This window comes from Leucopleurus acutus, assembly GCF_964270905.1.
Source record: "Leucopleurus acutus genome assembly, chromosome: 7".
NCBI classification, from domain to species: Eukaryota; Metazoa; Chordata; class Mammalia; order Artiodactyla; family Delphinidae; genus Leucopleurus; species Leucopleurus acutus.
This window is the reverse complement of record NC_139150.1, coordinates 20,351,195-20,375,408: the sequence shown is the minus strand read 5'-3', so window position 1 is coordinate 20,375,408 and position 24,214 is coordinate 20,351,195. Positions and strand designations below refer to the sequence as shown.

The following is a 24,214-nucleotide window of genomic DNA, read 5'->3' as shown; positions in this document are numbered from 1 at the left end:
GGTAGTCCAGGGCTGAGGGAGGTTGCTTCAGGCTGTGCGGGGGCAGGGCTCCACCGTGGGTATGGGGCAGGGTCATGCGGTGGGGTGAGAGGTTTGGCTGAGACTTGGTCCCTGGGAACTGACAGCTGAGAAGGACTCAGTTAACTCAAGTGTGTTATGAATGTAGAGCAGGGACTGGCCTGGCCTTGAAGGGACTCAGGTGACCAAATCTGGCATGAGGCTCTCAGGATACTGCCAGAGGCGTCCTGAGAGCCTGGGCCTGACAGCATGAACAGGACAGATGGGGGAATGTGGGGGCCGGGAGCGCCCAGGAGCTCGGTGCAGTGGGGGAGCTGGGGCGGGCTCGGGTGGTAGGGTCGGGGGCGGGGAGGATGGCAAAGGCCGACCATGTGGTTGGACTTCCTGCAGCTAGTGTGTGAGGGCGGGTGGGGAGGGTAGCAGCAGCAGTTCTGCCCAGGATGAGCGTCTCTGTCTTTCTGTTTCTGTCTGTGTGTGAGGGGGTGTGTGGGCTCTTGGGGTGTTGGGGCAGGGCTAGCAGTCTTCAGTCTTCTGTGGCTGGCTTTGGCAGGCTGCCTCCCCCTCCCCTTCCCTCCCCTCCCCTTCCCTTCACCTCCCCTCCCCTCCCCTCCCCTCCCCTCCCCTCCCCTCCCCTCCCCTCCCCCTCCCTCCCCCTCCCTCCCCCTTCCCCTCCCCTCCCCTCCCCTCCCCCTCCCTCTCCCCCCCATTGCCACCAGGCCTCTTTGAACTGTCCTCTTTGTTTTCAGCCTTTAGATCTCTGTAACCCTGCCCGGACCCTCCTGTTGTCGGAGGAGCTGCTGCTGTATGAGGGGAGAAACAAGGCTGCCGAGGTAAGACACTCACATTTCCCCGGGTGGGGTTTCTGGTGGGCTTCATCGGCCATCCTCCAGGCTCCTAACTTTCCTCTCTTCCTGATGGTCTCAGAATTGTACAATTGGGGTAGAAAAGACCGGAAAAGGCCTCCATGCCCTCTTTACCAACTGGCTACCCAGCTTTTGTTGGTATATTCCCAGTGGTAGGGAACTTGCCACCTCTCAAAGCCATAGAGTGCATCTTTGATGGTTACAGAGTTTTCCCAGCACCTAATGATGTTCCACTGTTTCTCCCAACTTCCTCTAAGGAGCAGGAGAGATGGCATTTCACCCCAGCTGTGATGAATGACTTTGTGGGTGAGAAGATAAAGCTGTTAGCCAAAGAGAATTTTAGAAGAGCACCCGTTACCTGGGTTTTTGGGTGTATATTAACCCAAATCCAAAATCTTCTTCTGAGGGATAAGTCTGTGATCTCTCTTTGGGCTCTAGCTCTGCCAACAGAGACCTGGCTGTGTAGGTCATGCTGCTTTTCCTGGGAGCTGGCCCCGGCTTATCTCTAACTGGGGGGATTTCACTCGCCCACACCATCCCCAGAGCTGGCCAGGTTCCGGCTCAGTCTCATGAGTTTAAATCTACTTGGGAACAGAAGTTGGAGCTCTGGGGTCTGACTGGGCTACCTGGGAGCCTTGAAGACAGGGTAGGGGGCTTGCCTCCAGTCAGGCCCTGATTCAGAGCTGGCAGTGTGGCTTGGCTGCGTTGAGTGACAGCTTGGGGTGGTGGAAAGATCAGGAAACTTGGAGGCAGAAGGCATGTAGCCAGCTCTTGCTCCGCGGCTGGTTCACTTACAACTTCTTCCTTCTTCCTCAGTCTTCCCATCAGAACAGTGGGGTGTGTGTGTGTTTGAGGCAGCAAGGGCAGGGTCTGAGGTCAGCTGATCTCTAAGGGCCCTTTCAGCCTCAGCATTCCGGGACATTTTGTGTAGTCGTGACTAAAGCAGGCTGCTTTTGTTTTGTTTGTGAAACAAGCAGACCAGAACTCATATTTTCCAAATGAGCGTTGTCTTTCAGGGGCGCTCTCTGGGGAGACTGCAGGATTATTTCTACCACACTGGCGTTGCTTACCACATTTCTGGACCTCCTCTTCGGGAACTTTCTTAAGAACCTTGGCATAACTTCTGAATTGCCTCTGTGGGAGTAAAACTTCATCTGTTGCGGGGGATTTGGGTTTTAGGAACGAGAAGTCCTTTGGAGCTATGCTTGGTGAATAGGTGTGTGGTGGAGCTCAGTCAGGTAGCCAAAGGTCAGAAACTGAGGTGTGTGGCTATACACTCACAAGACTCAGAAGGAGGCGGTTAGAAATGGCAGCCACTGTGGAGTACATTCATCCGTCTCAAGGTGCTCTTTTCTTCCCCTACTCACTCACCATTAAACCTGCAAACCTTGAGCACTTTTTATTTATCCTCACTGTGCAAGTTTTCCATTCTTGATCCCAGTTAACTCTCACAGCTTCCCGAGGAGAGGCACGTTTGTCCCTACTCAGTAGATGAGGAAACTGAGGCTCGAGTGAGATTTACTAGGACCTGAGGGTCTCAAGACTCCTAAAAGATGGAGCCATGATTAGCACTGGGGATCTCTCTGGCTCAGCAGTTCTTTCCAGGATCCCATGCTGGCTCTGGTGTGTTTGTTTAAAAACAAACTAACAAACATAAGCTGAAGCCAGGGCCTGATGATAGTTAAAATCTGTCCAAAAGCTCTTTGCCTAGTGGGTCTTTGCAGCCCTAGAACTAAGAGACCCCTTTTGACGGTTGAAAGAAATGATTTGAACACAAGGAAAAATAATGCGTTTCTTTTTCTTGAAATATGATAGGAAGCAAATATGTGGCTGTTAGTAGCCTGTCGTGTTATTCAGGCCAAAAAATATAAACCAATTCAAGAGGGGTTTGGCGGTTTAGAGAATCGCATCGTGGCTGGGCCCTCAGGCGCCGTCCATTCTAATTGCTTCCCTGTAACTTTCCAGCTGATCGTTCTCCATCCAGCCTCTTCTTGAGTCTGCTGAGGGAGCCCTCCCGGCAGTGGTTCTATTACCAGAGAGCCCTAAATTGTAGAAAGTTGCTCGACAGAAATCTTTGTTCATGGAATGTTCCCCCTTGGCTTGGTGTCCCTTCTCTTCTCTGGGCATGCTCCGTGAGCTGATCCAATCCCACACCGTGAACTGCCCTCATCACACGCCCTCCCGGAAGTCACCAACTTGATTAACGTGCCCTGAGATCAAATCAGCGTTTTGGTACAGACTCATTTCTACATTCAAAGAATGGTTACTGAGCATCTACGATGGAGCCAGGCCCTGTGCTGGAGGTTCCTGGAGTCCTATGGGGCACAAGACAGGCACGCCCTCACTTTACACACTGACTCATTAAGTTTACCGTTTGCTCGGGCACCAAGGCCTTTGCTGCAAACCCTGCCCTCAGGCAAGATTCCTCCCCACGTGGGATTAGTGGTGCTTCAAGTCTCAAGGATTTCCTAACCAAGCGATTCCTCGACTCTTGAGCCTTTGGGAAAACAGATGTGTCCTTGGAACAAGTGTGGGGAAGACAGCTGGCGGCCCCCCGGGCCTGCTGTGGGAAGCAGAAGGTAACTGGGCTGTGGAGATGGGCGTCACTGCACTGCAGGCTGCTGTGGCTCTGCGGGGAGCAAGGCCTGCAGGGTGCTGGTGAGACGGGAGAGGGGCCCACCTGCCCTTCTCTGGCACCCTTGCCTCTCTGCCCTGTCTCCCGCTGTGCAGCAGCTCTGTCCTTTCCCTGACCCGGCTTTTGGGGAAATTCTTCGTTCAGGCCTTAATCACTTCCTGTCTAGACCACATTCTCAGCTCTGGGAATCTGGGCCAGAGCAGCGACCTGGGTCTTTTCTCACCTTGCTGGTACCTCTTCTCCACTTGCTATCCATCCAGCCCTCTCTGGGCCTGCGTTGTTTTTTGAATTTTTAGGCTCCTGACAGACTATCTCCTCTGACCCTTCCCCTGCCAGCTTCCCTGTGGGTCCAGAGACCACTTCCTGGTTTCCACTGAGTGGGTCAGGGGACCCTGAGGGTTTGTCTTGTGCTTGCCTAGTGTAGAGCTTTCTCCTTTCCACTCACTGGACGTTGAAGTCTTCTCCTCAGACAACCAACCCCTAAACTCCTTCTGAACTCTGAGATCATTTTCTTCCCTTCCCTTAACTTCATGTGTCTGTCTCCTTTGTTCCTCTTTTTTGGTCCCTGCTTGGATTCTTTCACATTCAGGGACAGGACAACTGTAGGCACATTGCTACCTCACCATATTGTGAGAGCTTTGCGGTCATCCAGACCTGGGCAATGGTCTCTGGCTGTGTAGCCTTGGACAGGTCACTTAACCTCTCGGTGCTGTAGGGTCCTCACCTATACATGAGGGCAATGATGTTAGTTACAAGTGAGGATCCACTGAGCAGAAAGTAAGTGCTCAGTAAATGGAGGCTTCTGTGGACTATGTTGGGTCAGGGCTGTGACGGGAAGGGGTTTGGAGAGAGTCACTGCCAGGATGCCTTCCAGCCCAGGGTTCAGGAGCCCTTGTGTTTGGTCCCCGTTAGATAAGCCAGAGCCCCTGAATGCCTCCTGCTCAAGAATGCCCCCTATCGTCTCTGTGGCCCAGATTCCCTCAAACCTCTGTGTGCCACGTAGTCCTTTGAAAAACATTTATGTATTTTTAAATTATAAAAGTAACAGATTCTCATTGCAAACTAATGCAAATTAAACAGAAATGTATAAAGTCAAGTCCCATTCCCCACAGTGAAGACTGTGATGAGTATTTTAGACGTTAAAAAAATGTATAAATACAGACAGGTTTACAGTTTGGTTTTACGAAGTTGGATTATACGCTAGCTATTTTTTGGACATTGCACTATTTTGATTTATGATGGACAGATTTCCATTTCTGCCCACATGGCTCTACTTTATTCTTTCAATAGTTGCATAAAATTCTCCCACATGAAGGTAGCATAATTTAGTTTATCCATCCTCTCTTAATGGGTGTTTATGTTCTTTTTTAAAATTACAAAATTTTGTAATGCTGAGAACATCCCTACAGGTCCATATTTCTATGTCCTTGTAAGTATTTCTATAGGCTAGAGTCATAGAGGTGGAGTTGTTAGGTCATCTTCAACAGTCTGACAGCTAAATGTCAACATGTTGGCTTTTTAAACTTCGTCAACAATCCAGCACACACTGTGGCCCTTCGTAGTGCATGCCAACCTTCCAGCGGACTCTTCTTACCCCAGATGAGATGAAATGTCAGATTTTGACACCTCAAAGGGAATTCCACAAAATTAATAATATTTTGTTTTCTTCGGAGAATCTAAAATAGGGTTTTTATTGCTTTTGACTAAAGGCCACCGCAGGATTTACAAAACAAAGACCAGTGTAATCTTTACTGGCATTAGAGGATCAAGTGGATTTTTTTTTAGCATAAAAATATGCTGAGCATGCCTGATGGTTTACCTATAATGTCTAAAAATATCTTTCTCCTTTATTTTTGGAGCAGCTAGTGTATAAAAGAGATAAAAGTTCTGTGCTTGTCTGTGTTGGAGCATAAGTAACTGGCTTTTTCTTGAACTGACTGTGCATGAACGCAGTTAAAATTATCTGCAAGGAATTTGGTAAGGATACTCACATTGCATGATGCTTCAAATTCACTGTCTACACAGACCTTGTGAAAGAAGCCTGTAGGGAGCTGGGCAGGGACGTTCCCCCCCCCCCCCCCCCCCGTTTGCACAGATGAAAAAAAACTGAGGCAGAAGGGATTCAGCAGACTTAACCAAGTTTTCATGGCTACTTAGTGGGACAGGTGCCTCGACTTCTGACTCCAAGCCCAGTGCTCTTTCAGCCGGACATTTAGAGGAGAATGCAAGCAAATGTGGCACGTCCTGCAGCTCAAGGGTGGCTCCAAGCCAAGGGCACTGGGCTGGAGATTCCAGAGGCGTTTGGTCAGAGAGGTGGGCCTGTGGGGTGTCGGGCTGTTGAGAGGCTGGCAGAGGCCGTCAGGAGGCATGGAGAATGAGGATGAGGGCTGATTTTTGTTCTGTTATTTTTTCCTACTGTGAGGAGTAGGCAAAAGGGTAGCCTTGACTGCAGGTCAGGCCTCTGCCCTTGGCTTAGGCCACGCTGAGCATCTGCTCCTGGTTATGCCCGAGATGATGGAGACTCGTTACCTGGACTCCCAGGGGAGACTGTGGCTTCTGGCCTCTGGGACAGCAGAACAGCGAGCTCTGTTTGCTCTCTCCCTGTGCAGGTGACGCTGTTTGCCTACTCTGACCTGCTGCTCTTCACCAAGGAGGATGAGCCAGGCCGCTGCAACGTCCTGAGGAACCCCCTCTACCTCCAGAGCGTGAAGCTGCAGGAAGGTGAGTGCATGCCCGAGAGGCCCTGGGCTCCCTCTGCACTCTCTCTGAGGCCTGTTCTGGGCAGCATGGATGGGCTGTGTGCCCCTAGGTCTGGTTCTCAGACACTGGCGTTCCAGTCTAGGTTGGCAGGCCCCTGTACACCCTGAGCTTTGCTGGGAGGCTTCTGCTCCAGTGAGGTTTCAGGGAGGCTTGGGAGTGGAGTGGGAAAAGCGCTGGCTTCAGACAGACCTGTGTTCAAATGTTGGCTCTGCCCCTCACTACCTGTGTGACCTCAGGCAAGTTCCTCAACCTCTCTGAGCCTGTTTCCTCATGCGTAAGTGAGGACACCAATAGTATCTCAGAAGGTTTTTGTGAAGATTAAACTAGGTCGTTTATGCAAAATGGCTGGCCCACACTGTGTGCCCAGGCAACACATCCGGGACATGAGCACGTGGGAGGGTGAAGCGAGTCTCTACCCCACACTTGCCACGGTGCCCTCCCCTCCACTCGGGAATGGGAAACCAGCGGGAGTATCTGTCGAGTGGTTTGGTTTGGCGCCTGAGGTCTCTGCTGAAAGGGGCTCAATTTCCTCTCCCAGATTATGAAAACAACACCAGACCTGTTTGAGCATGGGTGACAGGGGCAGGGAGGAAAATATTACCCAGTGAAAGAATTCTGTTTTGACGGGTTTTGCTCCAGGAAAACTTCCTGCCTGTTTGCAAACCCGGCCTGCGTGCTCGGTGCCCCCGCTGTTCTTCCTCCTTAGAAACCCAGGGCGTGTGAGAACCTCCATTCTCGCAACCCCACAGGAAGTCGCTTACAACTTCTCCTTCTCTGCCTCTGGCTTTCTCCTGCCCACTGCCCACTGCAGCCACTGAGGGGAAAAAGCAAGTCACCTTGCTTGGGGCCAGCCTCTCCTACAGGGTGGGCTGGGCCTGACCAAGGTCATGGGGAGGAACAGCCCTCTGAGCAAGTTCAGCTGAGATCCTGGCATTCCAAGGAGCCCCGCATTACCTGCGGGAGCGGGGTGGGCGAGAGCTACAGTGACTCTGCCCTTGGCTTCCCTGCTGCCCTGCCCCTCTCTCTGTCCCTCACGCCCAGCTTCCCCTACACACCCATTTTCCCGTCCCTCCCACCCCTCTGCACACACATGCACTCACACGCCTGCCCACCCCCAGCTCCCACTATCTAGGACCCAGTCAGATTTGAGGGGTGCTGGTGGGGGGCTGTGCTTGGTAATACAGGCTGATTGATTAGAACCATCACACAAGTCAGGCTCATCACACAAGTCTGGGGCCTGCAAGCCCAGGACCCTGGGCAGCTCAGCCTCCTGCTGAAAGGAGGGAGGGGGAAGAGGGCTTTCAAACTGGCTGAGCGTTGGGTGCGGGTTGGGAGCCACAGGGCAGAGGAAGAGCCGAGGGCAGGAGCTGGGGGCGTGAGGCCCTGGGCCGGCTTTGCTGCTGGCGTGTGGTGTGGCTTCCGCTGCTCCTTTCTCCCTTTCCTGGGCTGTCGTTTTTCTGACTGTGAAACCAGGCTTGGGCAGTCCAGCGTGTTCCCTCCCAGACCTGACGTGCCCACATGGACCCCGAGGTTGCTCTGAGAAGCTGGACAGTGCTCATTTGTCTGGTCCCCACCCCTAGCCCGGGTGCGGGGAGCCCGCTGGGAATTGGTTGGATCTTCCCCTCCTGGAGGCCCCAACCTAAGGCTTGAAGTGAGAGGCAGGGTAAGCACCATCCTCCCCTGGGTGGCGGCTGGTCAGGGTGGGTGGCGTGAGGCCTTGGGGCGTGGCCAAGAAACCTCCCGCGTGCCAGGTTGCATGTGAGCGCCAGCCTGTGCGGGCATGGCCTCCTGGGGCTGGAGACTGTGGGTGGCCAAGGCCAGCACTGCTCAGGAGAGATGACCACAGCCCTTGGAGCCTACTGGGTTGGCACTTGAGGGTGTGTGTGTGTGTGTGTGTGTGCACGCGCGCGTGTGTGTGCGTGCGTGCGTGCGTGTGTGTGTGTGTGTGTGTGTGTGTGTGTGTGTGTGTATGCGCGCGCCTGTCCTGGCTGGCCGGGCCGTTGCTCTGGTGCGAACTGTCTTGCCTTTCTCCAGCAGTGTCAGTCAGCAAACACAGCGAGTGTGGCTTTCCATGGAGCCAGGGAGCTGCTGGGAGCGAAGGCAATGGCTCAGAGACACTGAGCACTCAAGGTGCACATTCCAATGCTTAGATGTCTTTTCAGGCACTTGTGGGGAGCCCTTGCCCCGCTCCCTGAGACAGCCTTGGGGGTCCCAGGGTTTGCAGAAGTCCAGTGACCACCTCTCCAGCTGTCGGAGTTGGAGCCGCAGGACCCGGTGTCCTGAGTCCTGGCGCCCACACTCCTGCCCGCCTCCCCGCACCCCCAGAGACTCGCTGCAGCAGCAATGGCCTGAGCGAGGCTTTTAAGAGATGCATTTGGGGCCTCAGCTGGAGCTCCTCTTGGCAGGATGGTCTCTGATTAACATCGCTCATGACTCCTAAGGTTTCTTGTCTCTTTCAAATCAACATGTGCGGAAAGTTCAGTTTGAGGCAGAGAAGATGGTGAACAAGGAGCACACCCAGCCTTTCCTGCAGGCTGGGGCTGGCGAGGGCAGTTCCCTGGCCGAGGAGGATCTGCCCCACCCAGGGACCAAGGACTCCCTTGTGTGACATGCCTGATGCGTGCTTGGCTCTGCTGGCCAAGCCTACTCCCAGGGCTGGGCACGGGCACAGAGCATCGTGGATGCCCAATGACTGTTTGTTGGGTGAATGAGTGTAGGACCCAAGGGAGATGGGAAGCATGGCCTCAGCTTGGGGGCTGGGGTGCACTCCTTCCTCAGGGCTCCCGGCTGGTGGCCACTTAAACCTTGCCCGCCCTCCTCCTGCCCAGCTTCCCCCGAGCTTCAGCAAGGCTGAATGGCAGTGTAACGGGAACAGGCGGAGAGCTGGCGCTAACAACTGGGACATCTCCGGTCAGCCGGGGCCCATTGTGGTCTCTTCCTGCCTCTGCCGCCCACTGGCTTTGCTGTTCTTTGTGTTTCTGCCTCCCGGGTGGCCGGTATCCCACCCACAGTGTGTCTTCCTGACCTGCTGTGGTCTCTCAGGATGGCCTGGAAATGTCCAGCTGATTCTTGGGTTCACCATCCACCCTGGGGAGCCCAGGCGCCCCATCTTGGAAACTCAGCTGCTTAGGTCCAGGCTGCTGGTACACTTGGAGTTAAATTTAGTCGGTTGACATTTTCTGAGCACCTTCTCAGAGCCCACCTCAGTGCTGGCCGCCAGGGTGAGAGCAGAGGAAGAGACGCACATACATTCCCACCTCCGGAGCGCATGGCCAGGTGAAATGACAGATGAGTAAACCGGGAGAGGGACAGAAGTGTGACATAGTGGTCGGAACACAGGTTTTGGAGGCAGGCAGTCCTGGGTTCAAGTCTCAGCTCTGTCACTTGCCCACTGCATGCCTTCTGCAAGTTGTTTTCCTTCCCTGGGCCTCAGTTTCTGCATCTGGAAAACGGGGACAACAGCCCTCCTGGCCTGTCTCACAGGTGGGGCGGACTTGGTAACTGGTGGATTTGGGGATCTCAGACCAGGCTTGAGAGGGCTCTGGGAAAATGGCAGAGGGCCTCCTTGATGGGAAAGAGGGTTCACCCAGGAACCAAATGGCTCCTTGTTAAATTTCAAAATGGTGAAAGTGGTTGGAGTGTTGGATGGAAAGCCCGAATGTGTGCTGCCTCACTGTCCCTTTTCCTTTACACCTGCCCCTGTTTCCACGCTCTGGAAAGTCCAGAGCCCAGTCCAGTGTTTTGGAAGGACTTCCGGCAGAGCTGAGGTTTCTCTCCTGGGTCAGCCACGCTGCAGCCTCCTTTTCTGCAGCTGCAGCTCCTTACAGGCACCCTTGGCTCCTGAGCCTTGCTGTCCTTATTTATGAGGCTCTGAGCCATGCTGAGCGGTGCCCCCATTCTGTCCTTCTCCCATAGTGCTGCCAGCACAAGGCCATGATGGGGAGCAGATTTCAGTGAAGGTGTGCAGTAACGCAGGGGTGCGATGGTGGGGTGTCACGGCACAGGAAAGTTTCAAGGCCATCCGTCAGCGATCCCTCGCCACTGGGAATATGTCCTAGGCTGCATCCCCCAACCTTGGCCTCCTGTCTCCCTGAGGCTCCCATCTACCTGGCTTTCCCCTCCCTTCTAGAGCCTCTTCTCTCACTGGCAGCTTCTAAAACCCAAAATTCTGCTATTTTCTTACACAGATCTTTTTGTTTCTCCCTTGGCACTAAAGTCTGCTTCTGGAAATCAAGGAAACGTCCCAGTGTGTTTTCTTAAACAAAAGAAGCCACCTCCCCTTGTCTCCACCCTCAGCAATGCAAGGAACTGGCAGAAGCTTTGAAATTAGAGGTTTCTTAAACACGATGGACTTCTTAGGCAGGGCTGCCCCCTGCCCCCCAACCCATCTCTAGGTGGGGAGAAGCAGAAGGATTTATTCTAATTCCAAAGCAAACCCCCATTTACTTATGAGCTATTTTCATCTAGCTCTGGCTGACATCCCTGGCCTTAGGGATAGATTTGCCCAGGAAACTGCCCATATGCTTGCTCCGAGGGGGCCTGACCTCCACCCACGTGAGGACCTCACTCACTACTTTTCTTAGGAATAGGCTTGACCCACCGTCTCTGTTTTTCCCTTGCCACCTCTACTTTGCAACACATTTTGACAATTTCTTTGATTCAGGTGCATGTTGAGGGTTCTGCGTTGAGCCCAGCACTAGTCCTGTTTCCTTGAGGGGACAGGTGCCTGGGTAGGGCCTATGTGGTGGGCATTTGAGAGGCAGGTGTGTAGTGGTTCGGAGCGTGAGCTCTGGGACCAGGCTTCCCGGGTGTAAATCTGGGTTCTTCCCCCTTCTACCTGAGGCATGTTACTCACCCCCCGTGCCTCAGTTTTCTCACATGAATCTTGGATGATAATAACCCCTGCCTCACAGGAGCTGTTGTGAGTGTCGAGTTTATGCACATGAAACATTTGGCGCTGTGGTTGGCACACAGCACTGGGTACTCTAAACCCCGATGGCAGTTTAAGTGTTTGCCGTTATATGTGCTGTATGATTGCTTCCCTCAAAAAGGATGACCTGCCTGGTGAGGTCGAATGCTTGAAATACAGGAAGTTCCTAACCAGCCCTGGCCTGTGCTCAGATGAGTGGCCCACGGGGAGTGCTGCCAGGTTCCGAGGAGCAGCCTGCGGCAGTCAGGGAAGGCCACCTGGAGGAGGAGGCGGGGCTACCTCACAGTCGCCATCCCTTGAGCACAACTTGTGCTTCTGCATCTCCATGCCTTTGCCTTGCTGTTCCCACCTCCCAGAGTGCCCTCTCTTCCCACCTTGAGTTCAAGCTCAGAAGAGTCCCCCTTTTGTCAGGAAGCCTTCCCTGACAGCTGTGGGTCATCTCATGGCTCTTGTGTTTCTGCAGCAGGCTGACCAAATCATCTTCCGCCTTAGGGTAGGTATCCCGCCTCAGCTTCTCTGCTGGAGGAGCGGGGAGTGGCCAGCAGGCCCTCCCAGCTGCCTCCCAGGTGGAGAGGGTTTGGTGAGTGTTTGAGTCTGGGATTCTAGACCAGGGCTGAGAAGACTCTAGGAAAACACGCTGAGGGGTTGGGCCTGGGCCGGGAAGCCATCTCTGGGCTCCACCCAGCCCGTGATTGGGGATCCCCCTGCACAGCCCGTGCATTCCTGGGTGGCTCCTTGTTGAATTTCAAAATGGCAAAGGCAGTTGGAGTGTTTAAAAGAAAACCCAAGTGTGTGCTGCCTCCATGTCCCTCATTGCAGGGGACATGGAAAGGAAGAGGCCTCCTGGGATGGATGACAGCTCCCTGTACCCCACTGCTTGATGCCCAGAGGGTGCTCCTGGCTACCTCTCATAGGGTGAGAGCTCAGTATTCCTTGGGTCAGGCTGACCTGCAGGCAAAGGCCTTACATCTGTATCTCAACCTAATTAGATATTAAGTGGGCTTTCCTCCAGAGATTTCCCTGCCCCTTTCTTCTTTTTACAGGAAGTACCACACACAGCCCTCTGGGTGAGACAGCTGGCTGTGCTTAAGCAAACAGTTGAGACTCTGTAACCAGTTCTAAAGCAAGTCTTACTTTTTGTTCCCTCAAAGGTTCTTCAGAAGACCTGAAATTCTGTGTGCTGTATCTAGCAGAGGTGAGTCCTTCCCCCTGAATCTGAAGAGAGAGATCTGTGTCCTGGTGCTTGAAGGAGGATGTTGGGCCGGGTTCTAGTGCAGGTTCTGATGCTGCCTCCACACCAACTCCTGCAGGGGTTCCGGGCAGGTCCAGAGTGGCAGTGTCCCGCTCTGTGGAATGGGAACAGCAACCCCTGCCCCTGTGTCTCTTACCTCTGTGTAGAAGAGCAGTGGACATGAAGGCGCTTAGAGGGGACAGAAGGACACTGTGGTCTCCTGCTTAGGACTTCCTGGTCTCCAGCCCCTGCAGGGGGTCACAGTGAGGGTGTGGCCTGAGAGCCAGGCATTACCCTATTCACTTGGTAGTCCTTCCTCTATAGGGTGCCCTGATTCTTGTGCCTACCTCTTTCCTCCTCTCTTTCTAGAAGGTACCACCTATGTCCCCTCCTGCAGGGTCTTGTCAGTGTTTCAAAAGGCCTGAAGGTAACTGTACCTTTACCTGGGCCAGATAATACAGGTGAAAGAAACCATCTAGCGTCCGTGTTTTGGGCTGGAGTGACGCCCACTCAGTGTGATTGATGTTCCTTAATTCCTTAAGACTGGTTACCTCAGTCTGATGAGAAGCTCAGCTAGACAGTGTGCCTTTGCTGAGCAAAATGGGGGCACACAGCTGATTGCTTGACGTGGTTCGGGAGATAAAATATCATTACCAGGGGTTTAATCAAAGAGGGCCTTGGTGATGAAAAAGTTGAGAGCCACTGAGCCATACAAATTTTTTCAATTTTCCGCAAATTTTCTAATCCCAGCCTTGTGCCTCTGCTCATATGAGTCTGCTGCCAGTTCCAGGCAGGGTTTATTAGACCCGTTCCTTCCCTCTGCTTCTGCTCGTCTGTCTTACTCAGTAACAGTCCTGGGAAACTGCCTATTCTGTGGGAGAATCTACACTGGCCACACGTTATGGGTGAGGCCTGGTCTACACTGGCTGGCCAAGAGGAGTACACCATTTTGGGAAGGAATTTGCATGTTGTTTGTGATTGGAAAATCATTCCTTCAGTTCCTGGCTAAGATAGGAGGTTCAGGGCTTCAGGTGAGTCCCTTGGGTGAACACAGACCCCTGAGGACAAGACAGTTGATGAGAAGTTAGCTTCAGGGGACAGCAGGGAATCCAAAGGACAGTGGACCTTGTCGGAGCCGAGCCGGGGACCCTGGCAGCCTATAATGGCCACTCGAGGTCCAAGAAGGCATTGATGTCCTCCCCTGTGTCAGCATATCCCCACCGGGCACAGGAAGTAGCTGGTGGAGCCCCTTCAGGGCCGGCGTGAGTTCATTTCCCCGGAGCTGAGCGAGCAGCTTAGGAGAAGCTGTGAGGCAGGCTGGGAAGAGTCAGAGCATTTACCTCCCCAGCCTCACCCATCTGGATTCCAGTTCTCTGCAGCGGGGCCTGAAATGAGACTCCAGGTTCTTTAATGCCAAGACAGCTTCCTGCCAGGCTGGGGTTATTTTTCCCAGAGAAAAGCACTTCTGCTCCTTGGTTTCCAGGGAGCTGTGACCTCCTACCCCTCCAAAGATTGATGAAGGGATATTGATCTGGGACCTTTTATTTCAGTAAAGTGTCAGGTGATCTGACCCCAAGGGGCTGAGTGTTTGAAGATCACAGGCAGCTAGAAGCCCCTCTGTTCTCTTAATGGGCTGCTCTTTACGAGAGGCATGTCTGTATCACAGGGAAGACAAGATCCCTGCTTGCCCTGTGGCCTGGAATAGGCTTGACAACAGTGGTTTTGGAACTCATGGGGAACCCCAGACTCACGTCTTAGTTGGAACTCCCAGCAAGTGGTTTCTCTTCATTGCCTAACATGCAGGTAGTGTCCAGAGAAGAACCAGGGCAGGGCAAGAGAGTCAGGATTTGGGGACAGTTTTCCATTCTGCATTGGGAAAGCCCCAACTGCCTGGGGGGCAGCAGCTCTGATTGTTCCCCAGCAGTAGGTCCTGGTTAGTTATCAAGTGGGTGGGATTGTTCTGAGCAGTCCTTGGCCCTGGGGCCTCTATTTCCCTGGACAGGTGTCCCTCAGCCCCTACAAATCCATGGGAGAGATGCAGCCCACGACTGGCTGTACCAGGGGCGCCGGGTCAAAGGCCACACAGGTCAGGGACCATCCGCTAACTTGGAATTTGATCCTGGCTCCATTAATTTAAGAGTTTGCTCTTTGGGGTTAGGAAGACCTAGATTGGAATCTTGGCCCTGCCAAGATTGAGCAAGTCACATACTCATCTCTGAAACAAGGCTGAGGAGTCCTACCTTGTAAGGTTGTTGTAATGATTAAATGAGATCCAGTAAGATACTGTGTCCAAGGCACTTAGCGCAGAACCTGCCACACGGTTAGTGCTCGATAAATGGTAGCTATTATTTCTGTCAGCTTCCTAACAGGCGGAGAGCTTTTCATATTCAGTTACCCTCCGTTAGAGATATCACCAATGATTTATTGATCCTTTAAAATAAAAGCTAAGAGGAAGATCTCACATTTTTTGTAATGTACATATACTGTTAAACAAATGAGGCAAGATCGAAGGCTCTGGAGGAGGCGGAAGACAGACTTTGAATCCCTCCTCTCCGGAGACCTCCTGGGGCTGCTGACTTCACCTCTCTGAGCCTTAGTTTTCTCATCTGAAAAACGGTAACAGCTGTGTTTTTCCTTCCTCCCTATGTCATTGGGTCACTGAGAGAATTGAATAAAATGAGAGAACATCTGTCACAGCAAGTGAGCAAACATAAATTGTAGTAGAAGAGGTTTTAGGTGTTTGTTTGTTTGTTTGTTTGTTTTTTCGGTACGCGGGCCTCTCACTGTCGTGGCCTCTCCCGTTGCGGAGCACAGGCTCCGGATGCACAGGCTCAGCGGCCATGGCTCACGGGCCCAGCCGCTCCGTGGCACGTGGGATCTTCCCAGACCGGGGCACGAACCCGTGTCTCCTGCATCGGCAGGCGGACTCTCAACCACTGCGCCACCAGGGAAGCCCCAAGGTTTTAGTTTTTACAAGGATAATATGAATTCAGGAACAAGGAGGTTGAGGCAAGATGGGGGTTTTAAAGAAGGCAAGGGGAGCCGTGTTTCTAGTTGGATTTGGGGATGCTCATGTTTGAATGCAGAGGTCTGGGCCCAGTGCTGTCGCGTCTGGTGGGCTCTGTGCTTAGCTAACCACGCTGCGGTCAAGGAAGCCCTGCCTCTGAGTGAGTTTCGTGAGGATGCTTTCAGGGCAGCTTACAACCTTGACCTTGGAGCCTGATATTCGAGGGCACAGTGTCTATCAGTGTTGAAACTCATGAGTCAGATCACAGAGTGGACCAAGAGAGACGGTTCACATGCAGGGACAGCCAGGCAGACAGTGGGGGCCCCTGATTTAGACAGACTTAGGCAGATGGGAATTCAGCCTCCCTGGAGGGAGCTGTCTCCATGCTCCCTCTCTTGGCCAGGCCAGCCTCCAAAACTTCAGGCAACACTTAGAGAGGAGCCTTGGGAGCAAGGCCTTCCCCAAAATGTGTGCCCGTCTAAAACAGCCAGCCCTACCCCCCAGCCAGGCCTAGGGTTGGGTCCTTGGTGCCTCGGATGCCTCCTCCAGATCGTGGATGGGAAGGTGCTTTTTAAAATTGATACTTAGATCAAGGGAATTATTATTAAGGCAGAATCCTGCTTCAGAACAGAAAGAGAGGAGGAAGTTGGGGCTCAGGGAGATAAAGGTAGAGGCAGGCCTGGGAGGCTCGGGCCAGGACCAGATTTGTGGAGGGATGGCCTTTCCAAGCGGGAAGGGACCACAGTCCCTGCCCCAACTCTCCCCTCGCAGGGGCAACACAATGAGACGGGGAGCAGAGGGCCCTCTAGTCAGCTCCTGCCCCACCTGGTTTCTCCCTGGAGCATCTTGGGGTCTTTGCTGGGTGTGTCTTTCCCCTGCAGTGGGCTGGGGGTTCTGGGAAGTGGAGGGAATCGGTTATTAAGTGGGAGGATTGCCTCACCACATCCACTCAGTTCCCTGAAACCAAGAGGTGGGGCTTTCTTCCCTCTCTCCTCTGATGCTTTTAGGAAGAACAGCTTCTGAGCACTTTGGGGCTGGAAAGGAATGGCTGGCACCCTGGGAACACTTAGCATGGGGTGTGGCCCTTCCCTGAAGGGGAGCATCCCTGAGGGTTGGGTTTGATGGCAGGTAGACTATGTCCCCAAATGCTGTTAGATGATGCTGATAACCACCCCAGCTCAGAGCCTTTGCATTTGTTGTTCCTTCTGCCTGGAACAGTTTCTCCCTAGCACTTTCCTGGCTGGCTCTTTCTCGTTCAGCCTTTGCTGGAGTGCTGCCCCTTCAGAATGGCCTTCTCCGTCTGTCAGGCTCAGATAGGACCTCTCCCTTTTGGCCTTTCCACAATTTGTAATTACACTGTTTAATTGTTTATTGGTTTATTGTCTCTGCCCCCATCCTGAGGGCAAGAACTCAGTCTCTCTTATCTCCCTCTTCACCCCCAGGGCCTACTACAGTCCCTGACACAAAATAGGTGCTCAATAAATATTTCTTAAACAAATGAAGTACTAATAACAACAATAGCTGCTGTTTATTGAGGCCTGGGTTATTGCTTGCCCTCCCAATAGCTCTGGGAGGTAGGTGATATCACTGTCATTCCCATTTTACAGGCTTTCCTGAGGTGACAGCTAGGAAGTGGCAAAGCTGGGATTCAAACCAGGCCTGTCCAACTGCAAAACAAGGAAGGACTGCGTAGAAACACTGTCTTTTTCTCTGTTCCAATCCATCCGGCTCACGCTCTTAGCTCCTTGGATGAGTTAATCTAATCGCAGTCCTGTGGGGTTATAATCAGATTCCAGCGGAGACAGAAAGAGCTAGCCATCCCCTCCTCAGAGCGTCCTGGAGAGGATAACACTGGGCATGCTGTCCCACCCCTCCCCGCCCCCAGCACATTCTGACTCCTTCGGAGCGGGGCCGACTCCCTGGGTCCCAGCCGCTCCCTGGTGCCTGTAAGCTGGCCTGGATTTGACCTCATCCCGGAAGTCCCTCCAGGGAGCCAGAGCTTACTGAGGCATTCACTTGCCAAGCACTGCACTAGGCCCGGCTGAAAAAGGCCTTCCTAGAGGGAGTTTCTAGTCTAGTTGGGGAGACAAGACTGCAGCATTTAACAAGGTTAAATAGCAAAGTGAGATTTAAATGACAGCAGTGGTAGAGACTTGCACTCAGTTGAGCTGAACAGTCATTGATCAGACCCAGCTCACGTGTCAGGCAGTAGTGGGGCTGTACAAGGCCACACAATTGCTCCCCAAGGACTTTCCAAAGGGACCGAGTCGCTGTTTGGGCACCCATCTAACCTTGGCCTTGTGATCAGATGAGTGTGCTGAGGTGGGGGAGAGGGGTTCTGTGAGCCCGGGGAGGGGTCCTGGCTCCGTAGAGCGTCAGAGGGGCAGAGACCTTGGCCCTCTGGGTTCCCCACATGCTCCCCCAGCTGCTGCCTTGTGCTGCCTGTCCGCGGGGGTGACCTCACCATCACAGTCGGTGGCTCTCCACAGAACTCCACTGTGTTGGGAACCACTGCCTCCCTCCTTTCCCCCAACCCATGGGCACACGGCTCGCCAGCTGGCCCCTGAGCCAGCTTCCCTGCTCGTCTGGCTGCCTCGATGTCACCGGGGATTAGTGTGCATTTGTGGCTTTTAGCGGTCACTCCCCTCCCTGCTGCAGCCTCACCCTCTGGAGCCCAGGGATGGGCTTGGGCTTGGTCCTGGGAGCCCCTGAACCAGGGAGCAGCGCTGACTGCTGCTCTCTCTGTTTCCCCTGACATCAGAAGGCAGAGTGCTTATTCACCTTGGAAGCTCACTCGCACGAGCAGAAGAAGAGAGTGTGCTGGTGCCTGTCGGAGAACATTGCGAAGCAGCAACAGCTGGCGGCTCCGTCCCCCGAGAGCAAGGTAAGGGCCTCGCTGGTGGCCACAGCCCTGGCTGCCTGGCTCCCCCTTGGCCCGCCTGCACCCTTGAGTCTCTGAATTGAGCTTGGGACCAGCCCTGGCTTAGGACTTGGATCTGGGCAGCAAGCTCTTGGCAAGGAGGCCTGTGCTCGAACGACTCTCCCCCTTGGCGTGTCACTGGATCTACTGAGCGAGTTTGACGGTGCTCAGGGAGAGCGACAGAGCCAGATGGAGCACGACCCATCAATTCTCGGTTCTATTCTCTAGTTTGCCGACGGCAAGGTCTAGTTCGGGCCGGCCTCCCGGCTGCTGCCTGGCATGCGGCCCCCCTCTGCTATTGGGTGTAGGTCGTGCCCAGGGACGGTGAGCTCACTGGTGTTTAACACTGGCCCGAAGCAGACATAGTTGGGAGGAGACGTTTGCGGCAGAAGCCGTGCTGGTTCGATGCAGGCCACGGCCGGGTGGAGCCAAGTGGAGTTTTCTGGGGACTGGGAGCCGGCCGGCTGGAGCATCAGGGAAGATTAGAGACTCCCAGCTGAAGCTGATCTGGGGCAGGCACCCCCCTCGGCTGGTCCCGTGCCTGTGGAGGGTGTTGGGATCGGAGCTGGACTATAGCCTTCCCCTTGGTCTCCCGGATGCCAGGCCGGGGCACAGTTGTATTCCCCCATTTGTGAGCCACTCAGGTCCCTTCTCTTGCTGAACGTGTTGGCCATGTTGGGATTTGGTCTGATTTGTTGCAGAGGGAGCCGTGGTGGTTGGTTGGCCGGAACCAGGGAGAAGAGGGTAAAGGAAAGCGAGCGCCAGCTGGTCAACTCGCAGGCCTCGTGCTTCTTCCTGCTGCGTTGAGGGCCGCCCTGCGCGCCATGCATACGTAGCCCAACGGGGCAGTGGGGCAGGCTGCTGAGGACGGGAGGTGGGGAAGAGGCTGCTGCGCAGCCCCTGCTGGTGGGGTGGTGGCGGACGGCAGCTCCTCAAATAGCGCGTGTCTGAGAATTATGTGATCTCAGACCCGACAGTTATCTTGTTTTACACTTGCCAGGGGCAAGAATAACTGTGATGAGGGAGGACAGCGGGCACAGCATGGACTTCCGAGTCACATTCTGCTGCTGGCTGGCGGGTGACCTTGGGCAAGTCACTGTACTACTCTGTGCCTTGGTGTCCCCATCTGGGGCTAGTAGTTTCTCCTCCAAAGGGTTGTTGTGCAAATTAAATGAGACAGTGCATACACAGTTCATAGCACAGTGCCTGGTATTCAGTAGGTGCTCTTGCTATGCTGGCTGGTTCCCAGTCTCAGCTTCTACTCCTCAACAGAGACTTGCCAAGGCTGTAGGATGCCTCGCCCCCTTGATCCTGGGTCGGTCACAATCAGAGACCAGGCCACTTCCTCCTCACTGGGGTGGCCGCTGGGATGTGGCACGCTTGCACTGGTGTTCCTCAGTTTTCTTGTGTTTTAGGCTTAGCTCCTCCTGATCTGGGGAAGAAGTTCTTTCTGCCTCAGCTTCAGAGTTTGCCGGCTCTGGAGAGTGTTGGCAACAGCCTTCTCAATGCCCTGGGGAGTCTCTCCACCTTCAGTTGGGGGGTGAGGGGGACAATTTGAGTGACTGAAGGTAGGCTGGGTTTCTGGCGCTGGTCGCCGCAGGGCTGCGGGCTTCGCTGACTGACCCTTGAAGGGCCCGAGGGTTTGGGGCCTGGCTTCCGGGCCATGCCAAGATATATGGGCAGCCCGGGCAGGCAACAGCTGGACGTGTCTTCAAATCAAAACTCTTTAAACATGTGCTTAATGGAGAAGCTCTGTGTTGGGCGTGAGGTGGGAAAAGACGGAGGGCCCGACCGCTGGGACGGCCTCAGGATTGCCCCCTCACCTGGGAGTGGGCCCTGCCCAGCTGGCACACCCCACTTGGCCCACGCTCCTTGAAAGGCACTTAGTAACCACTTTTTGTTAGGCAGGCCCCTTGGGGAGGATGCCCAACCTTCCCTACCCCCATCACACCCACTGGAAGAGTCATAGCAGCTCATTCCTTCTAGTCGCTTGCCGCGTGCTTCCTGAGAGAAGTTCCCGTAAATAGGATTTTCTCCAGCCCCGTATGGTTCCAGGAGTGCTTCAGCAAAAAAAAAAAAACCTTAACCACCGGGCCCAGGTGGCTGTCCAACCGGCACAGGCCATCCACCTGCACTCAGCTCCATCAGGTCCTGGCTGCCTCCACGGTGACCGTGAACCTCCTTGCCAAGGGCTGGGCCACAGCCCTTTTACTAGGCTTGCTGTCCTCCAGGGGAGAGAGAAGAGGGAAGGCCAAGCAGACCTTGGACACTGGCTTCTTGCTTTGGTCAAGCAGAACACTTCTGCCTGAAATCTGTTTTGAGCCCTCACTGAGGAGCGTGCCTTCTTTTTTTTAATGCCTTTTCGTTGTTCTGAGACTGTTCCGCCTTCTGCTGCAGAACGGAAACCGATGCCTAAGCCACCCCTTGTCTGCCCAACTCCAGCGCCTCTCTGGGGGAAGAGGGCTTTGCAAGGCAGCTCCCCAAACTCCTGTGCTGCCACTTCTCAGCCCTGTTCCTTTCAGCGGTGTTTGCTGACACTTGGAATGTGGGATTCTTCAAACATCTCAAAAAATGCAAAAGTTCTTCCCCAATTTGCAAAACATGATAAATGTGATATGCCCTGAACATGAAATGCTTCTGGGGAAAGACAGAGGGAATTGGAGGAAGATGGATTCAAAGGACAGTAGAGAGGCAGGTGTGCCACTCCCTGCTGTGTGACCTTTGGCAACCGCTTCCCGCCATGGCGGTCCCATCTATGCATTGGTCAGGTGGCTCTTCGCAGCTCTTCAGGCTTTGTGATTTTCATGAAAGTTGAGGACCTAGAGTCATCCAGTTATCCAAGATTTCTGTATAACTTGATTGCCTGTGAAGTGCGCTGTCCTTAGGGGCCAGGTCTACTCCCCTCCTGTCGGGGGAGAGGGGCAGACATAGGCTTTCTGTGCTGTGTCTGAGGTGCCTGTGACCTTGGGTTGCAGTGTTGGGGTCCCGGCTGGGGCAAGGACACAGCGAGGCAGGCAGCAGCCGACTGCATCCCGTCTCTGGGGCTCCACTGCCTTTCTCCGGCTCACTCCTGGCTGACCACGGCAGGTGGAAGGCTGCTCCAGGTGGGCCTGCGTGCTCCCTCTTTCTGTAGAAGTAAGTGGCCGGCTTCCTTTCCTCTCCCAGCTTCCTTTTTCTCACCACCCCGTTCTTCCTCATCAGCATTCTGCCCCGTTTCTTGCTTCATCGTCTATCCCTGGAGGGAAACTACCTGTCTTCTTTCACCTGGGACAACTTCTACTAAACTCCCTGCCATGGGGAACGCTGCCATGCTGATAATCTAGAATAACTCACAGGTGGTCCTACCTGTGACTGTTAAGGCTAAGCTAATAGGGAGAGATAAATGCATATTGTGTTGGTTATTCAATCAAATATAGAAATAAATGCCTGCTCTGGGCCAGACACTAGTTTAGGTCCTTTATGGGGGCGGGCGGAGGGCTCTTGGCTGTACATTCATTGTCAGTGAACCTCCACGAGCTCCCACCACATGCACAGCGCTGGCCTGGGCAATGGACCTTTCTCGGGGTGCACCCTGAGCTCAGTGCTGGGAATGCACGGGTGAATCTGTCATATTCTTTCCTTGGGAAATTGCGGTCCAGCAGTGGAGACCGATATGCCAACAGACGGTTCAAAAATAAACATAGCGAGTGATATGGGAGGCGTGAGCTCTTACCGCTCTGTGACCTCAGGTGAGGCTCCGAGGCTCTCTGAGACTCAGGATTTTCATTAGTAAAGTAGATGGATGAACCGGGTTCTCGTGAGGATTAAACTCGTGTAATGCGCTTAGCACAGTGGCACACAAGAAGAACGCTGTGAATTATTATTATTATTAAAGTTATGTCTATATAGGAAGATTTATCTAGTGACCTTGTTTATTGAAGCTGAATGCTGCCGCTTTGAGCACATGTAACGACTGCTCCGTGTCACTTCCTGGTAGCCACCTGCTGTATTCCTGGGACCAGGCAGGGAAACTGAGGCCTCCTGGGTGTGCTCTGGCTGTAAGACTTCTCCCAGGTGTGATACCAAGGTGCGTGCCACCTCGTCATCTCCACTAGGGCGGCTAGAGATGGGGCCCTGGAGATGCCAGGGTCTATGTGAGCACTGTAGAAAGCAGCAGGGGCAGGTCCTGGAGTCAGGCAGCCCTGGCCCGAGTCGACAGCGAGCTAATTCCAGTTCTGTCTGGTTCCACAGAAACTGCACCCTTATGGCTCTCTCCAGCAGGAGATGGGGCCGGCCAACTCAACCAATGCTACCCAGGATAGAAGCTTTACCTCATCAGGACAGACTCTGATTGGCTGAGCAAACCCAAGGGCAGGACTCTGCTTCTGGCAACTTAACTCTTTCTTGGGCATCCCTTACCACACAGTAACCTCACCTCAACTGGACCCAAAACGGAGGACCAAGATGGTGGGCCTAGGGTCATCTGAAGGGAGTGGCCCCACGGGTGTGTGGACTGGCATCAGAAGGACCACAGTGGTGTGAGAGGCCCTGTGGGCAGATGCAGACTGGCTCAGAAAGTCCCAAATGGAGAAGACCCAGAAGCTTATTCCCTACAAGGAAGAAGGAGGTGAAATAGCATCTGGGCTACCGGTGGTTCCAGTGCCTGCCTCAGGGGCAGCAGGAGAAGTTGGGAGAGGTCAGCCCTGATGGAGAACAATGCCAGGATCCGCTGCTGCCAGAAGATATCTCCACCCATTCACTCATTTTTTGTCTGAACTCATGCGTTCATTCCTTCATTCATCAGATATTTTTAGGGCGTCTACTTTATGCCAGGTTCTGGGCTAGGAGCTGGAGATACTACGGAGAATGAGAGGGACATGGTCTCTGCTCTTATCAAGGTTTCAGTCTCAGTAGGGGAGAGAGCATTACATAAACACCAACACACACACACACACACACACACACACACACACACACACACACACACACACACGGGGTTACACACTGTGATCATCTATGAAGGAAAAGAAAGGATTCCTTTAAGAGAGAATATTATTAGAGATTGCTGTGTGTGGGTGTGGGGTGGGAGAGGGGAAGAGCATAACCTTTAAGCCAAGGAAGGAGTTAGCCAGTCAAGGACTTTGGAAGGGATTTTCCAGACAGATGGAGCAGCCTGCGAAGAGTACCTGAGATAGCAAGGAGCAGGACATGCTGGAGAAACGGAGCCCAGGCCGCTGGAGCTGGAGCTTAGTGAGGGGGAAGACCAAGTAGGTGGGGGCCAGATCGTACAGGGCTTTGGTGGTTAATGTATTGATTGCATTTGAGACACAGTGGGAAGCCATTGAAGGCTTTTGAGAAAGGGAGTCACAGAATCTCAGGGACATTTCTAGACGATGAGAGAACCCAAGGAGGGGCCCAAGTGGGTGTGAGGAGATCAGTTTTTTTTTAGGGGGGAGGTCCCTTCAGTCCTCCAGGTGATGGATGATGGTGGCCCATCCTGGATGATGTCTGGGGAGGCAAGTATGTGAATGCCCAGACCCTCGTGTAGGGGAGGCTCTGCGATGAGAAGAGAGAGTTTCCTGTCCCTCCACCACTCTCACCCTCATCCTCCACTGTGTCTCACTCTTTCAGTGGATGCGCGTGAGGGCGGGGCCTTCCTCACAGAGCCCCCTCCTGGTGAGGCCTGGGTAGGGACCAGTGCTGAGTTCGGAGAATGTCCCTGGGAGTTGGGAGTTATGGGTGCTTCAGCTGGCCAAGGTGGTCAAGTTCACAGCCCCCCGGCCTCAGCAGGGGTGGCCTGTGCTGTCCCTCCATCCTGTGAACACAGCCCTCTGGAAACTGACTGGGTTTGCTTTCTGCAGAGCTCCTGAG

General features: G+C 53.8%; 2 protein-coding genes across 2 annotated transcripts in view; one reads left to right on the top strand and one right to left on the bottom strand.

The window, feature by feature from the left end:
* The window catches only part of RNF183 (ring finger protein 183), a gene marked incomplete at its 3' end in the record, with an annotated part of 359,693 nt that overhangs the window by 177,576 nt on the left and 157,903 nt on the right, over nt 1–24,214 (bottom strand). The gene's annotated exons all lie outside the window — the stretch shown is intronic.
* RGS3 (regulator of G protein signaling 3) overlaps nt 1–24,214 on the top strand; it is a gene marked incomplete at its 5' end in the record, with an annotated part of 127,875 nt that overhangs the window by 46,320 nt on the left and 57,341 nt on the right. Inside the window, 8 exon segments of the mRNA XM_082842658.1 lie at nt 765–848; nt 6,126–6,237; nt 6,983–6,987; nt 6,989–7,027; nt 7,030–7,146; nt 7,148–7,160; nt 12,358–12,401; nt 18,206–18,328. Of these exon segments, the coding sequence (XP_082698784.1) occupies nt 765–848; nt 6,126–6,237; nt 6,983–6,987; nt 6,989–7,027; nt 7,030–7,146; nt 7,148–7,160; nt 12,358–12,401; nt 18,206–18,328 (537 nt within the window).